The 16,356-nt window shown below is 50.5% G+C and overlaps 1 protein-coding gene across 2 annotated transcripts; it reads right to left on the reverse strand.

Annotated features, from left to right (window-relative positions):
- Nucleotides 1-3,054: 3,054 nt before the first annotated feature.
- On the reverse strand, nt 3,055-15,161 carry ACKR2 (atypical chemokine receptor 2). Of its 2 annotated transcripts, XM_040636908.1 has the most exons (3): nt 14,579-15,161; nt 8,652-8,735; nt 3,055-5,830 (listed from the first exon to the last, which is right to left on the reverse strand). In XM_040636908.1, the coding sequence occupies exon 3, from the start codon at nt 5,799-5,801 to the stop codon at nt 4,647-4,649; it is 1,155 nt and encodes a 384-aa protein (XP_040492842.1). In that variant the 5' UTR covers nt 5,802-5,830; nt 8,652-8,735; nt 14,579-15,161; the 3' UTR covers nt 3,055-4,646. The 2 variants fall into 2 exon arrangements, with proteins under 2 accessions (XP_040492842.1, XP_040492843.1); XM_040636909.1 differs by lacking the exon at nt 8,652-8,735.
- Between the last annotated feature and the right edge of the window lie 1,195 nt (nt 15,162-16,356).

Consider the following 16,356-nt stretch of genomic DNA (forward strand, 5'->3'; position numbering starts at 1 on the left):
TCATTCTCACTTCTCTGGCTCCCCATCCTTCCACACGCACCTAACATTTAAATTTTGCCACAGTCGGTCCCCAAATTTTCAATCCAGTGCAATTCAACATTGCCAACTTCCTCCAATGGAATGGTCTGTAAAGGAGAGTTGCTTGCTTTAACGGCCAAACCCAGTGCTGGCTACTCCTGGAAACCTTCCTAGATCTCCCCCTCTTCCATCCCCTGGTCAGAAACGAACTCCATCCCCTGAGGCTCCCCTGGCATGGTTTGCATCATAGCACATCTGTTATGTGTCATGGCTTTCTGTGTCCTGCTCTCCTCCTCCTGCCCCCTCCCCCAGACTGGAGCTCATAGGGCTTGGTATCTTATGACTTATGACTTATGACTTCATCTCTGACCCCCAATTTCCTAAATGGAGATTAAATGATAGAAAATTGACTCCATCTCGGCTACTTTACTTCATGTCCTCAAATCATTTCCTTCCTGTCCCTGGCCTCACTCAGCTTTCTGATGTACAAAATGGAAACAATCCCATTGCCAGGCATGTTTCCCAGGGCTGTGAGGGGGTGAGAGTGTGTTGCTGCCAGAGCCGAGCTTCCCGGGACAGGAAGGGCAGAGGCTGTGGGAGCTGCCATGGGGTCCTGGAAAAAGGGGGCCTGGCAGCGTAGACCCCCTGCAAGGATGCCCAGCGGGGCTTCTCTCTTATTCATCTGTCCCACATCTATGGCTGGCCTCTTCCGTTTTTTTGAGGTTGGCTGTTCTGTCCGGAGTTTTGCCAGAATGACAGGCTGTTAGAGTAACGCAGGTGGGGCTGGGACTGGAGGCAGGAGTCTGCCCCCATTAGCTATATGACGCTGGGCCAGAGTGTGCCTTTCTCTGGGTCTAGCTGCCCCAAAATGATGATGTCTGTCGGGAGCCTGACGGAGCTCTGACTGGCTCAGAGAAGCCAGAATACCCCATCCTATTTCGCAAGGGGCCAAGAGCACAAGAAAAGTCGCATGGGGAGCACAGGAGAGGGTGAAAGGGACTGAGAAGCTGGGAGCCACCATGGAGAGCTTACCAACGAGCCTCTCCACACAGCCAGGCCCTGTGCCAGAGCAGGTATTGGGATCTGGGCAAAGATGTAGGGTTTCAGACACTCCTGGGCCCTGCCCAGACCTAGGCGCTGCAGCCCCTCATTTTCCCCACACCCAGAAAAATCTGGACCAGGGGCCTGACCTGTGGGCCCAAGTGCACTGAGTCAAGACCAAGAGGTCTCAACTGAGAGAGACTTCGTGTAGCTCTCCCAGGAGCTTCACGTTTGAGGGTATGCCTGGGACCAAGGGAACCATCAGTGGGTCAGGTCGAGGTTCATGAATACAAGTACACCATCCCATAGTCATGGATACTCACCATAACAACAGGCCTTCCAGGAAGCAGTGAGCACCCAGGATTAGAGTGTGCACAGAGAGGCCAATGCCCACCTGCGGGCAAGGGAGGGGCCCGTGGCACCTGTAGTCCTATGCCCTGCGCGTGGTGGCTGGACACACTCTCTACAAGGGCTACCCTTCCTTCCCTACCAGGGGCCTTGAGATAGTAGGAAGACTGAAACCCCCAAGGATACATCGAGTTGCTACCTGTTCTGACACAGCAGTCCTGACCCCCAAATTCTCATTTCTGCACCAGGTTTCTTCTCCCTCAAAGAAAAGCCCACTATGTGTATTCTCTGAGGATAGCTTCTAACAAAGCAAGATCAGGGATGACAGGCCAGTGGCAGAATTGCAGGCACCTGGGAAAGAGAAGAGGTTTTTGTTTTGGCTTGGTTTGGTTTGGGTTTTTTTTCAATAGGTAGAAACAGCTGTAAACCCTCAAACCTTCAGAGAGTAGAGGGTGAGCAGCCCTGCTCCCAGGCAGAGCCATGGCTGTCCTTCTCCCTGAGTCAGCCAGGGGAAAAGTCCATCTTGCCTCAGAACCTGAGGACCAAGAGAATCCTGGGAACTTTCCTAGAAATGTCTGAGCAGTGCAGCCAGGGAGCCAGGCCTTTGGGCAGATGGAGAGTAGCACAAAGAACCAACGTCCAGGCTGGGGAGTAAGGTCTGGATGGAGGGGGCTCTGTCCTGGCCCGGGCTCTGAGAGCCCACCTCCAATTCACTCCCTGGCTGGTACCTTCTGTGCTGTAGTCAGAGCCCTCAATACTGTCAGCTACAGTCGATGGCAATGAGGTCAGTGAGAGGGATCAATGGGTCACCTGTGGCCAGCTCTTCTCCTCCCCCTTGGGCACAGGCTTCAGGGCCCTTCTTATACACCTGCTATTTGCAGAGAGCACATACCCACATGTACACTGCTAGAGAAAGACACACGGGAACACACAGAAGACCCGTGGGCACAGACACAGACCCATGTGGACACAGTGACATGTTCATGTCGGACCTACATACACAGCCATGTGTACTATGCACAGCCCACACGGCAACTCATACACACACACACACACACACACACGCACCAGTGCTGGGGACAAGCCCTGCCAGATGTTGCTCGGCTGGCATACCTTGTCCCATTCCATCCGTGCAACATGGATACAAAGTCAGAGACTCTGGGTCCCCAGACCCTGTTAGTACAGTCAGGCTGCTCTGTGGGTTCCCTGTGGGGCAGATTTCAGGAGCTCTAAAATAGAACGCCATCCCCCACAGCCTCAAACAAATCACCACCTTCAGATCCAGAGCTTCATCGACTAGGGCACCAAGGGAGCTCAGAGTCCTTCATGACAGTGGGACTCTGGGGCCTTGGGGCAGAGAAGTAAAGGCACAAGAGCTGAGTTAGATGGCGGAGGGGAAAAACAACAAGAGAAAAATCAGCACAGTCAACTCTGGCAACATCCAGGGACGCTCATGACACGTGGGCTATAACGAGAGCATCCAAAGCTCAGGGGAAGAGAAGAAAGAATGGCAGAATGCTGACTACCTGCTCCACTTCTATCCATCCAGTCATTCATTGAAAATAAAAAATACTTAATGAGCCTCCACTATATTCTGAGCACTGCCTTAAGCACAGGGAATATCAGTTTAACACATGGCAAAGTCCCCGGTCTCCTGGAGCTTGCATATACATAGCCCTGTGTTCTCTTGTCCTCTATTCTATCCACCTGTAAGTTTCCTTCCATGCACTGCCGTCTGCCAGGCTCCGTGCTTTGTTTTTCAGGACAGACACTGCAGGATGTGGGCAGGTTGTACCAGGTGGTTCTGGTAGGTGGGGAAAAGCAGTGAATGCTTTAGAAGTTAAGGAAAGGGAGATGTCCCTGTGGGCCAGGGGCTCCCTGGGGAAAGGTCTTCAGTGGCCAGGGCAGATGCTAACCATCGGAGACATGAAGAGGGAAGCACCCAGGCAGGGCCTATCAGCCAGGAATCCTTAAATTGCAAGTAACAAAACATCACCATGTGAAGGGATAGATTGGTTCGTGTAACTGTCAAGTCCAGAGCGGGGATGAGCTTTATTTAGCCATGCCAGGCTTCTGTGGCTTCCACACTGCCCTTGGGGTCTGCTCCCTCACTGCGTTATCGCCTCACCCTCTGAAATTCCAGTTGATGAAGGAGCACCCCCACAGGGCACATCCTCTTGGCTTCAGTCTCATGCCTCTGTTCTAGACTCTTCTACTTGCCGCATTTCACAAGCTCTCCCTGGGTCCTGTGCCTGTCCTAAATGAATCACCGTGCCAGGGAAAGGTAAGGCTGTAATTGGCCCAAGTCCTATGTTCTACCCGAACTCTACCCAAAGCACAGGGCAGAGTGAACCACGGGTGGTTTCCCAGAGCAAGCAGAATTCCATTACAGAACAAGGATGAGAGGACAGCTGGGAGAAAAATAACCCCTGTTACACAAGAGAGTGGGCAAGCACAAAACACGGAGGTGGGAACGTGCAAGAAACAAGGGGTGCCCAGTGCCCAGGAAATGAAAAGTAATGAAGGAGTATAAGGGTAAACTTGTGTATGAGATTCTACTTGTGAAAGCTCCAGCCTCAAAGCTGGACAAAGACTTTGGAATTAATTGTGCAGATCCCGGGGACCCCCCCCCCCGACCCCGAAGGCTCCAGGGAGGGGGCATGGGAAGCAGAGGAAGGGTGATCCTCCTGGACTGTTGGGAACATGTGTGCAGTCTACCTCCCACCTGCTAGCTCTCACGTTCCACGGAACTGCCCCACGTGGGGCACTTCCCAGCCCCTCCTGCTTGCCAGACCCTTGGAGCCACCATCAACGCTGTGACATTAAACAACATGGCAGCAGTATTTCCCAGCTGAGCCCCAGGGAAGGGAGCCGACTGGTGGGTGGCAAGCCTTGGGCTACTCTGAGGAAGATGGGAGTGATGGCTGAAGGTGAGGTGATCGTTCTGGCTGGTGGGTGCAGATTAGATGACAGGAGAGCATGAGAACAAGAAGCACAGAGGTCAGTTGGGAAGCTACTCTAGCAATTCATGCACGAGAGTCTGGTTTCCTGGAAGGCAGTGGAGAAAGTGGAGGAAGGAGGCAGGAGTAAGCAAATGTCGCTGATCGTGGGGCACTGAGAACTGACCACAGGGTGTGGCAACATGGTCCCTGAGGCCTTGGGAGAGAGGACTCTGGGGGGATGCCCAACTGAGCTAGGTCCCATCCACTCTCCCCAGACTGTGGTATGGCCACTTGGGCTTAATTTCCCCCCATCTCACTCTTGTCGGGGGAGCTCTCGGCCTGCCTCTCCCCGAGGTCATTCATGCCTGTCATTTCTTCTTGGGCAGTGAGCCTGCTGCTCTCAGAGCAGCTGGACAGCGGGGCCTGTGCAGGGCCGGATGCCTGGTGCCGCCTGAGCACGGTGACGAGGAAAGCCTTCAGGTACTGGCGGAAGTGGCGGCTGGAGAAAGCATAGAGAATGGGGGTGAAGCAGCAGTGAAGGAAGGCGATGCTCTCTGTCACCTGGAGTGCATAATCCAGGTGTTTGGTAACCTTGCATTCCCCAAAGACTTGCAGGTCCAGCATCGAGTGCAGAAACAAGGTGAGGTTATACGGGAACCACAGCACGAAGAAGGCCACCACCAGGGCTATGACTATCCTTAGAGCCCGGCCCTGGCCCGGGGGCCTCAGCCTGACCAGCACGCAGCCAATGCGGGAGTAGAAGAAGGTCATGACAAGGAGTGGAAGGAGAAACCCCAGGAGGTTCTGCTGGAAGCGGAGGAAGAGCTTCCAGATGGTCGCATGACCTCCAAAATCTGGGTAGCAGTTCCACACACCTGGGGGGTTTTCATGTGTCTGCACAAAGACCATGTCGGGGACAGAGACAGCCACGGCCACAGCCCATACCAGGGCAGCCAGGAGCAGGCTTTTGGCCCGGGTTCTCCGCCCGTGGTGGGGCTGAGCGTGGACGATCTCCAGGTACTTGTCCAGGCTCATGCAGCTAATGAAGAAGATGCCACTGTAGAAGTTGATGGTATAGAGGGTGCTCACCATCTTGCACAAGAAACTCCCGAACACCCAATGCCAGGCCACGGAAATGCCCCAGAAAGGCAGCGTCACCACAAACAGGAGGTTGGAGATGGCCAGGTTCAGCAGATAGACCTCAGTCATCCGCCTGTGAGGTACGTACCGAAGCAAGACCACTAGAAGAAGGAGGTTCCCGCCCAAACCCAGCATGAAGATGAGGCTGTAGAAGATTGGCAGGAAGATCCTGCCAAAGGCCAGCACCTCGTCCTTCCTGCAGAGCATGAAGGCCACCTGGTCCAGGTAGTATTCATAGTCGTAGAAGGAACTGCTGTTCTCGGAACTGGCAACCTCGGTGGTGGACGGCACAGGGGAGGCGGTGGAGGCCATGTTGGGAGGACACGCCCAGTTCTGGAGCTCTGTGGACCAGAGTGTGGTGGGAGAGAAATAAGATGAAACCAGGCATTCCCTACCATTCCCCAGACCCACCTTTGCTACTGCTCTGGGAGGCCCAACAGACTCTTCACATCGACGTCAGTACCTGTAGGCTAGGAGGAAGGGCATAAGTGTGGGGAGCCTGAGCCTACCACTTATAGCTATGTCACCCTAGGTGGGTGGCTTAACCTCAGGTGTTTTCATAGTACTCCCTTCATTCATCATGGCTTCTCTTCTTTATTTTTTCCTTCACTGTTTGAAAGAACTGATAATGTCTTTCAGATTTTTCTTTATTATTTAGGGGATACCAATTCACCTATGTATTGTGTCTCCATATTCTTCCACATGTGTGCCTTACAATTGTTCTTCTTTGTGTGGCTTATGTTTTTTTTTTTTTAACAAGCACTTCTTTTCAGTGGGACTTGCTTTATCCATAAACATCTAATGTGTCCACTCTGGCTTTCAGTTTTCTCAACTTCTATCACCTAAGGATTTCCCTTATTTTTGTTACTTTTAAAATATTTTATTTATGAATATTTAGTTTTATATCAATATTTTATTTGTAAATATTTAATATTTTTTAAAAACTTTTAAAATAAAAGTATTTTATCCGGTATAGCTAGGTTTGTAGCAGAAAGGTGTGATCCATCATGCTGAGAGACTCAGAACCTACTAAACCTGTCCATCCCTCAGTTTTTCCATCTTCAAAATGGTACTACTAATAATAGTACCTACTTTGTGGGGTTCTTATGAAGCTTAAGTGTGATCATTCACGTAGACCACTTCACACTCTACGAAAAGAGTGCCCAGAACATAGTAGGCACTCATTGAATGTTAGCTTAAATGATTGCTTTGTTGAGAACTGAGTCCATCATCTTCCCACCAGTGTCTTCTCTCCTGCATCTCTCTAACTGAATGGTACTACCAACTACTCAGTCATCTAGGACTGAAATGTGGGAGACATCTTGGATTCCTTCCTCACACCCCTTCATCACCACCTTCGAATCTCTACCTCCTTACTGCCATTTGAATATGTCCAACATTTCTAAGTCCCATAAAAAAATATACATAATACCTGTTTAATAGACTTAAAACAAATGTAACAAAAATACTTTGAAAGAGTTCAAAGTGTTAAAAGGGAGAGCAGGGGAAATGATAGGCACAGCATTCAAGATGGTAGCTGCCTGGGCAGAAGCCAGAGGCATGGGATGAGGGCAGGTCACTGTCTGTAGTCAAGTTAGTTCCCTCTGGGGCAGTGGTTTCCCAGGTTTTAATTGTATTATTAAAAACGATTTTTAAGGGCACCTGGATGGCTCATTCGGTTAAGCATCTGCCTTTGTCTCAGGTCATGATTCCAGGGTCCTGGGATGGAGCCCTGCATCGGGCTCCCTGCTCCGCGGGGAGTCTGTTTCTCCCTCTCCCTTTGCCCCTCCCCTTGCTCATGCATGCTTTCTCTCTGTCTCTCTCAAATAAATAAATAAAATCTTCAAAAAAATAAAATAAAATTATTTTAAAGAGAGAGCCTCACATGTACCAGTGATAAGAATCTGTCATGAACCAAGGATTATGCTTAATCCTGTTCTGTGTTCCAGGAGAGAGACTTCAGGTTAAACACATTAGATTGCTCACCCATGAAGAAGAAGGTTTTGGAGGAGAGAGTGGGAAATAAAAAAGAATGTGTCGCTGAAGGAAGCAATCATGCATGGCCTCTGGAGTGGGGGTTATAGGCTGGTGATCATGGTTCATAAACCAAGAAATACAAATCAAGCCCACTTTGCACTTCTCTGTTTTATTTCTTATTCTTTGATTCAAGAGAGATTGAAATGTTTAATATGTTCAATGCCTGTTTGTATTTCTTCTGTGAATAGTTCATTGTTGTAATGGATGGGATTCTCATTTTATAAATGAGAGGTTTTATATGGTAAGGATTTAGCTTTTTACTTTTACATTGCAGACATTTGCCCCAATCCTTCCTGGTAGAAGTTTTGTCTCTTTTTTTTCCCAGGTAGAACTCCAAAAGAAACTCAGGCCCTCAGCTGACCCATCCTATATCCATGACACGGGGACCTCACAGCTCATGGAAATATACAGCGCTGCTGAGACAAAACGTCTCCCAGGGAAACCCCAGTCTTCCTACTCATTGAGCCTCTGCACCACCCTTGGGCTTCTATTAAATGGCGTCTGCCGAATGTTGGGGAAAACCACACACATGCCCTAGCCCTACCTAGCAGCTCAGCCCGGGCGGCTTTATCTAGGGTTGGGCTCCTGACTGGCCTCAGGAACTTTGCCTTGCGCCTTCCTTTCCTGGTCCTCCATTCCCCTCCTGTGCACCTGGGGTCTCCTGTCCCTGAGCCCCTCCCTTTCCTGGGCAGCAGCAAGGACGCCTCCAGAGCATGGCTGCTGTCAGAGTCCATGAGCTACCGGGGTGGGGAGGAGGGAGTGCTCTTCTGCACTTGGGCCTGATTAGGGGTTATTAATCAGAAGTTGTCATTAATTAAACACCGGCTCTTCTGGTCCAGCATTAATGACGTTGGTCCTGACCTGGTTTCTCAAAGTCCCCGCTTTAACAAACAACCGAGTCTGATGATTGCTTTGATCAAAGCCAGAGGTCAGGGTCAGTAGGCTCCAGGCTGGCCACGTCACCTTTACAAGGCTCCTTCCACCTGGAACACTGTTCCCTTCCCTCTCAGGGCCTCTGGCCTCCTGACCTTTCACTCTGGGAATCTTTCCAGGTCGCCTTGAACTCTGAGACCATGAACCCCATGCTCCTGACTGCCCTTCAGGTCCCTGTCAACTCATACCTACCTGTCCCTCTGGACTCACTCGGGTTTTTCTTTTTTGTGTTCACTTTTCCTTACGCCCGAATTCATTCGGTTTATCCAGCAATACCTTGAGAGGAATAAATGAGGGTATCAGTTATTTACATGCTAGTATGAATTAGCAGCATGAAGTTCTGCAGGGGAACCTTTGGGGGAATCTAGGGAACTATATGGAGATGGAGGATTTAAAGAGGAGGGAAAATAAAGGCGAGGTGAGCAAAACTTTCCCAACAATGAAGCCAAGGGCACAAAGGCAAACTACAGCTTGTCTCCGGAGCAGTAATATCATCCTCTTTTTGACTTCCTGAGGCTGCTGGCCTGGGCTGGCTCCAGCTTTGACTCAGCAAGAATCTCTGGCTGGAGAGTAATGTCCCCTCCTGAGGATCTAGGGCTTGCCTCCCTAGGCCTCTCAGAGAAGTTACAGTGGAGGCAACAAGAGAGAGGGTATTGCTATGTCCATCTAGGCTGGAGGGCAGCCATGTTAGTTGAATTCCTTCCATGAGCTGAACACATAGATGTAATTTTCTCCCTTAATCCTCACCATAATTCTGGGAAGCAATACTATTATGATTCCCATTTTCTAGATGAGGAAACTGAGGCTTGGAATGGGTGGAGTCCCAGTGCCCCCAGCTCCAGATCAGCAAATGAGGGACCCAGGAGGGGATGGCCCCAACGATATAAGGTAGAACTGGTGACCGTTTCCCCCTAGCTCCCCTTTTCAGGACAGCCAAACCTGACTTTGAAGGATGAGCCTCTGGTAGCGGGACTTCTGACCTTAGTAACCAGTGGCAGAGAATACCCGAAGTCAGTCAGATGCTGGAGCAGCCCCCGCAGGCCTGTGAGAGCCGGTTATGCAACGTCTGGGGAGCGTCCAACAAACGATCGTGGAATTAACCAATTCTGCTTTTGGGGGTGTTACGTTGGTAGCTTGAAGCTGGTCGTGGTGGGGATATTTACACCATGGCAAATGCCACAAATTGGAGCTTCCTCTCCTTCTTGCATGTGCCCCCCCCGCCAACCCTGCGAGCTGGTTATTAAACCTTTACTGGCAAACTGCTGATCAAGACCCCATGAAGCCTGACCTAACCCTGCCCCTTTCCCTCTGTCGCTGTCTGTCTCCATCACCTTTCCTCCTCAACCTGCCACATCAGCCCTGTAGCTGCCCTCCTCCCCAGCCAAGAGCGCTTGGGGACAAGGTCACATGTAGGTCTCCTGCGGCACGGCCATACTGAGTGTGCGGCCCACAGTGCAGCTGTGACTAGTGAACAAATAAACAAGCTCAAATGTTACCCCAAAAAGCCATACGAGCTTTCAAAATGTAAAACCAAGAATAACATGAGATCACTTCTAGTGAAGAAAAATTATGCTGGCCTCCTTACAATTTGGAAATCATATCCTTTAAAATGCAACCCAAATTCTCCCTTCCCAGAAGCCTGCCCGGGCCGCTAGCCTGGTTAACTCCTGCTTTAACCCCAGCACTCACAGAAGGTCACTCCTCAGTCCTGGTGCCTGCCTCCTTGAGCGGAGCCACCTTTCGAGAATCGAGAATCGCTTGCCCCCCTCTGCAAGGCAGGGGTGGAGCTCACTAGCACGGGGCTGGCCCCTGAGAGGCGTTCAGTAAGTGACCATGGACTTAATCAGTACTGTCACCTCTCTCCGTCCCTTCTTGTCTCACCTCGTTTTTCCCTTGCCTGGCTTTCTGCCTTCCCCCCATTGATGCCTTGGACACGGCAGACCCAAGACCCTCCTTCTGTGGGGCATTTGCCTGGCCTGGGCCAGTCCTGCCACAGCAGCCTGGGGAGCCCCTAGCCAGGGAGCATGTTCAGTGCACTGCTCTCCTTGAGCCATGTTCAAGGGCTGTCTCCAGCTGGCACAGCCTCCCTGGACCAATGTCACAGGATGTGCCCTCTGGCCACCCCCAGCTTCCTCCCTCCGGAGGCTCCGCTAACCGCTCTGGGAGGACTGGGGTGGAGATGGAGTCCCAGGGCCTGGACTCCACCCTGGCCCAGCTTGGGATGGGCACCTAAGCTTATAAATCTGGTTTTACCATTCTGCTTTCCCGGCCTCGCTGTGGCTGGAAAACAAGCAAGGAGTTAGGAGTGATGCCCTATCCGACAGCAGCGCCTGGCTGCAGAAAGTGCTCTGCCTTTGGGACGTAGGTAGAAGAGCACTGGCCTTTGGGTGAACTGGTAACAGCTGGGGATCACTCTATTTTCTTCCTCCTGGGTTTGAGAAAACACCCGATGTTAAACTCTACTGAGTATATGACAATGACAACAACAGTAACAAACGCCCACCACTTCCATAGCATTTACGCTGGGCCAGGCGCTGGTCTCAGAGCTCCGCATGCATCCATTCATTTCGTCCTCGCAATACCACCCTGATGCAGGGGCTATTATTATCTCCATTTTACATATGAGGAAAGTTAGTCACAGAGAGGCTAAGGAACTTGCCCAAGGCCACACAGCTAGTAAGTCGGAGAGCTGGGATTTGAATGGGCTAGCTCATTAAAAGACAAGGGTGAAGGATGGAGACTAGAGATGTAGTGACAGGAGACCAGGCTGCTGTTGTTGCTCGGGTGCCTGAATGGAAGAGGGTGGGGGGCTGATGGTACCCCAAAGAAAAACAGGGAAAGGAAATGCAAGCCACACAAGGAGGACCGGAAGAAAGAAGTTAAGTGCCTCCGGAATGGCACACTGGGAGAGAACTCATGAACAACCTACGGGGCCGAGCCGGGTCTCTGCTTCACTGCTTGGTTTGGGATGCCCTTGGGCTTGAACTTCGGGCCCTGCCAGCACTAACACAAAGTCAGAGCTTCCATCCTGGAGCCCTTGACTTGCACAAGGCTGTCTTCTCGCCCGTAAAATAAATAGTACTCACAGCAAAGAATTTTGTGAGAAGTAAATCGTGTGCAATCATTTTAACAGCTAACACCATAGAGCCCTGACAGTGTGCTGGGTGCTGGGGCAAGGAGCTTTACATGTATTGACTTATTCAATCCTCACATTTACCTTACAGGAGTTATAGAAGTTAAATACTATTATCAGCCCTATTTTATAGCCAACCCAACTGAAGCACAGAGAGGTTAGGGAACTGGCCCAAGGTCACACAGCGAGTAGTAGATCAGGAATTGAAACCCAGAGTCCATGCTCTTTTTTTTTTTAAAGATTTTATTTATTTATTTATTTATTTATTTATTTATTTAGAGAGAGACACTGAGAGAGAATGGGGAGGAGGCAGAAGGCAGAAGAAGAGAGAGAGGGTGAGCATCTCAAGCAGACTCCACACTAAGTGTGGAGCCCAACTCGGGGCTTGGCTGGATCTCACAACCCTGAGGTTATGACCTGAGCCAAAAACCAAGAGTTGGACGCTTAATCAACTGAGCCACCCAAGCGCCCCTCCCAGAGCCCATGCTCTTAAAAAGTTATCTTGCCTCTCAAGTTGTGGTCCGTATATACAATGGAATATTACTCAGCTATCAGAAAAAACGAATTCTCAACATTTGCTCCAACATGGACGGCACTGGAGGAGATAATGCTAAGTGAAATAAGTCAAGCAGAGAAAGACAACTATCATATGATTTCTCTCATCTATGGAACATAAGAACTAAGATGATCGGTAGGGGAAGAAAGGGATAAAGAAAGGGGGGGTAATCAGAAGGGAGATTGAAACATGAGAGACTATGGACTATGAGAAACAAACTGAGCGCCTCAGAGGGGAGGGGGGTGGGGGAATGGGATAGACCGGTGATGGGTAGTAAGGAGGGCACGTATTGCATGGTGCATTGGGTGTTATACGCAACTAATGAATCATCGAGCTTTACATCGGAAACCGGGGATGTACGGTATGGTGACTAACATAATATAATAAAAAATCATTTAAAAAAAAGTTATCTTGCCTCTCAAAGAAAATAACAAGCCTGTTGTAGTCCCCGTCTGCCAAACTTTCTGTATATTAGTGTACTCACCGCACACAACAACTTGTGAGACAAGCACTATTGTTATTCCCATTTTACAAATGAGGAACCGAGGCTCAGACAGGGGGAGTAACTTGCCCACGGACGCTGAGCAAGCATGCTGCAGGGTCAGAAATGGAGTCCCTGCAGCGGCTCCAGAGCCAGAGCCCTGGACCACATGCTGGGAGCCCCACTCAGACTCACGGGATGGACAGCTGCCCTCTTCATGGTCCACTATGGGAAGCCTTGCGTTTGGATCCATTGGGATGTATAAAACATAATGAAAACAATAGTAACTCCATCCTGACATTTACATGGGGCTCCTTACTTTCCCAGACACTTATAGTCTGGTCCTTGCAAGTCCTCCTGGGTCCCTGGTTAGAGGCAGCCCGTGTCACCCCCCTGGTTCCTCAGGAAGCCCAGAGCCACACAACAAGTCAGGCAGAGCTGACCTTAGAACCCTGAATCTCTGAGCCCTGGACCATTGCACACTCTCCTTCTCTCTTTACTTTTTTAACATGTATTTTTCCTGTTACAAAAGTTATATACATGCAGTGTAAAATACAGAAATCCAAGGGGAAAAAAATAGCATAGAGGCTAATTGCCTCCAGGAATAATCTTTGGGAATGTTTTGGTGTATCTTGCCTGTTTTCATGCCCAGAGCTCCGTCCACCACACTAAACCTCCCTGTATTTGTGGAATCACAGAGCCTGGCTGGAAGAGAGTGGCTTATCCAGTCCCCTGCAGGGCATGAGGGCCTTTGAAGTTTCCTCCTGCTCCCAGGGAGATGTGAGGCCCGCCTGCTCCCCATGCTCCCTGGGACCCCACATTACTCAATGTTTCCTGGCTCTTATCAGGGACTGGGGATGTTTGTGACATTGATAAAATCGCAAGGCAATCCCTCCCCCCAAAGCTTATTTCAGTTAATAAAAACGAGGTGGTTTTAGAGCCCAACTCTTGAAGGAGCTGCTGCTGCAGAAGAAGCTATGATTTTCATGTCTTTCCTGAATCGTTTTGCTTTTTTCTCCTTTCTGTCTCATTGTTGCCTGCAATCTTACCACTAGAGCTCCTTGCATTTGTATTTGAGCATTATGCTTGGTTCAAAATGAAACATAGTCACCACCTTCACTACCCACAGGGAGGGTGAGACACTCAGCATGGTGCAGCGTGGAAGAATAGACAGAATAGATTAGTCCAGGGTGCCTGGGTGGTGCAGTCGGTTAAGCGTCTGCCTTCAGCTCAGGTCATGATCCCAAATAAATAAATTGAAAAAAAAAATAAAAAAGATTAGTCCACTTCTTAATAGCTGAGTCACCCTGGGCAAATTACTTAACCTCTCTGAGCCTTACCTATAAATTGTCTCCTTCCTGCAGTTTTTATTATAATTAAATGAGTGCCTGGCACATAACTATCGGTTCCCTTCCAGGCCCCAAAATAACACTTGGCTTAGCCCGGGATGGATAAGAGGAGATCCTGAGACTGTCTGGGGGCAGAAGGAGGGGGCTGAGGACTTGGGCAGGGGGTAACAAGAGAGGACGAGGGGGCATAAGGAGAGAGTGTGGACGTGTGCAGAAGACCACAGAGCTGGGGAAGCTCAGCCCTGGGGGGGGGGGGGGCTAAAGACCATCTCATCTGTGTCAGCTGGGGAACCTGAGGCTTGGGCAGGAAAGGGAGTGCCTGAGGTACTCAGTTGTCTGATACCAACTTTGTGGATTTCAGAATCCACAAAGAAGATTCCCAGAGCTGGAGTCAAGGGGAAAGGGGCCAGCAGACTACCTCACTCCCGGGCTGCTGAGGCAATTGCTCCAAGAGTTGCCCTAGAGAGAATGCTCCACCCTGACCCATTGGCACTTCCCTCTCCCCACACCTGTGGCCTCTCTCTAAGCCACTGGATCCAGTCTTTCTCCCTGCAGCCCCTGGGTAGGGCCCACCCCACTCCAACTGTGACCGTAACCTACCAGAGCCAGACCCACTTGCCTGGGGGTGTCCAATCTCAGCCAGGAGGAGAGCAGCAGCGCCTGGGTCCTTCCTCAGAGAAGTGCAGGAGAGAGCAGGAATCTTCCCCCTCTCTGGATCAGCCCTGCACACGTCCTGCTCTAAGGCCGGAACAAGGCATCCCTTCGTGCCTGCCCCAGCCTAGTTCCCTCCCTGGAAATGAGTCAAGCTCAAACGACCGCCCCTCATTAAGAAGCAACTCCCCCCACCCAAAGACAATCTGATGACTTCGGAAAACACGCGTCCCCAACCACACCTCTCTGGACCGTTTCCCCGGGCTGCTGGGCCAAGGAGAGGAACAGCTCCAGTCCGGACCTTCAGGCCTTTGCTAGGCAGCTTTTCCCAACTCCATCCAGCTGCACTGATCTCAGACACCTCTCCAGCATGATCCTACTACCGTCCTCCCCCACATCTCGTCCGGCCACAACTCCCACCAAGCAGAGCTGTGTCTGCCCGCCTCAGAGTGTCAGCAATATTCTCAGCTCCTAGACTTTCCAAACCAGCTTCCCTCTTCCCCCAGCCTTCTCCCTCTGCCACCCCCATCCCACCATGTATCTCTGCCTGTTTATTTGTCTTCTCTCCTCCTGGGTCAGGAACTCCCAGGGCAAGGACCATGCTTGACCCACCAGCCTGAGCCTAGGGCCAGGCAAGGGCAGAAACTGACTGAATATGTGTGCGTGTGACATTCTGCCTGCCATATGATTGCCACTGTAAGGGGTACCTCTCTGCCAGGACAGCACCTGCGGTCCAGCAGCAATGTCTCAGCCACCTTCACCTCCAACCCCACTGCCAGCCCGATATGCAGCAGGTGTTTGGTGAATGCCTGCTGTCTCTACCTGAATTAAGCAGTAACAGAATAATGCCAGGTGGTCACAGGCGTTGGCAATGGAGTCACACAGTGCCAGGCTTGAATCTGGCTATGTGTGATCTAGAGATGGTGGCTTCAGCTCTCTGTGACTTGGTGTTCAGATCTGTATTGGGGGACACTGCCTCTCTCAGTCATGATAAGAGCTAAATATCCCCAGAGAGGTGGACACAGACTTAAATATCTACCTTTCCCTGGGGTCCTTAGGCCACCTAGAGTGGAGGCCAAGCTGTGATGGGTTCTCACTCCAGTAGAGGCGACCTTCCAAGTGGCTGGGTCTCCAAGTCTCTCCAGGCCAAATGCCGGTTGCCAATAGGGAGGATAAAGAATAGGGAGATGCCCAACAGACGCCACAGAGCCCTGGTTCCTTCCTGGGGATGGATAACCTTTTAAGATTGGCTTGTTGGCTTGTTTGCATTCTGTATATGTCTCTCGAGGGAATTAGAACAACTAAGTTCTAGAACCTAGGCCCCTTCCTCACCCCCTCCCTTTGTTCAAACGTTTTATTTTAAGGTGATTTTTTGACTTGCAAAGTTGTGCACAGAATTTCTATGCACCTGTCAGCCAGTTTTCCCTAAGGTTAACCACAGAACCACAGTATAATGATCTAAACTAGGAAATTAACATTGACACAATACCATGCTACAGACCTTATTCAAATGTCACCAGCTGTCTCACTAATGTCCTTACACCGGTCCAAGATCTGAAGCAGACTCCCACAATGCATTTGGCTCTTGTGGCTCCTTAGTCACTCCATTTCTGGGGCAGTTCCTCAGTCTTTCTTGCTTTGTCTTCCATGACCTTGGTAGTTTCTAAGTGGACTGCAGAACATCCCTAACTTTTGGTTTGATGCTTCTTCAAGATCAAATTACAGTT

This window comes from Ursus maritimus, unplaced genomic scaffold (genome assembly GCF_017311325.1).
Source record: "Ursus maritimus isolate PB19 unplaced genomic scaffold, ASM1731132v1 scaffold_20, whole genome shotgun sequence".
NCBI lineage: Eukaryota > Metazoa > Chordata > Mammalia > Carnivora > Ursidae > Ursus > Ursus maritimus.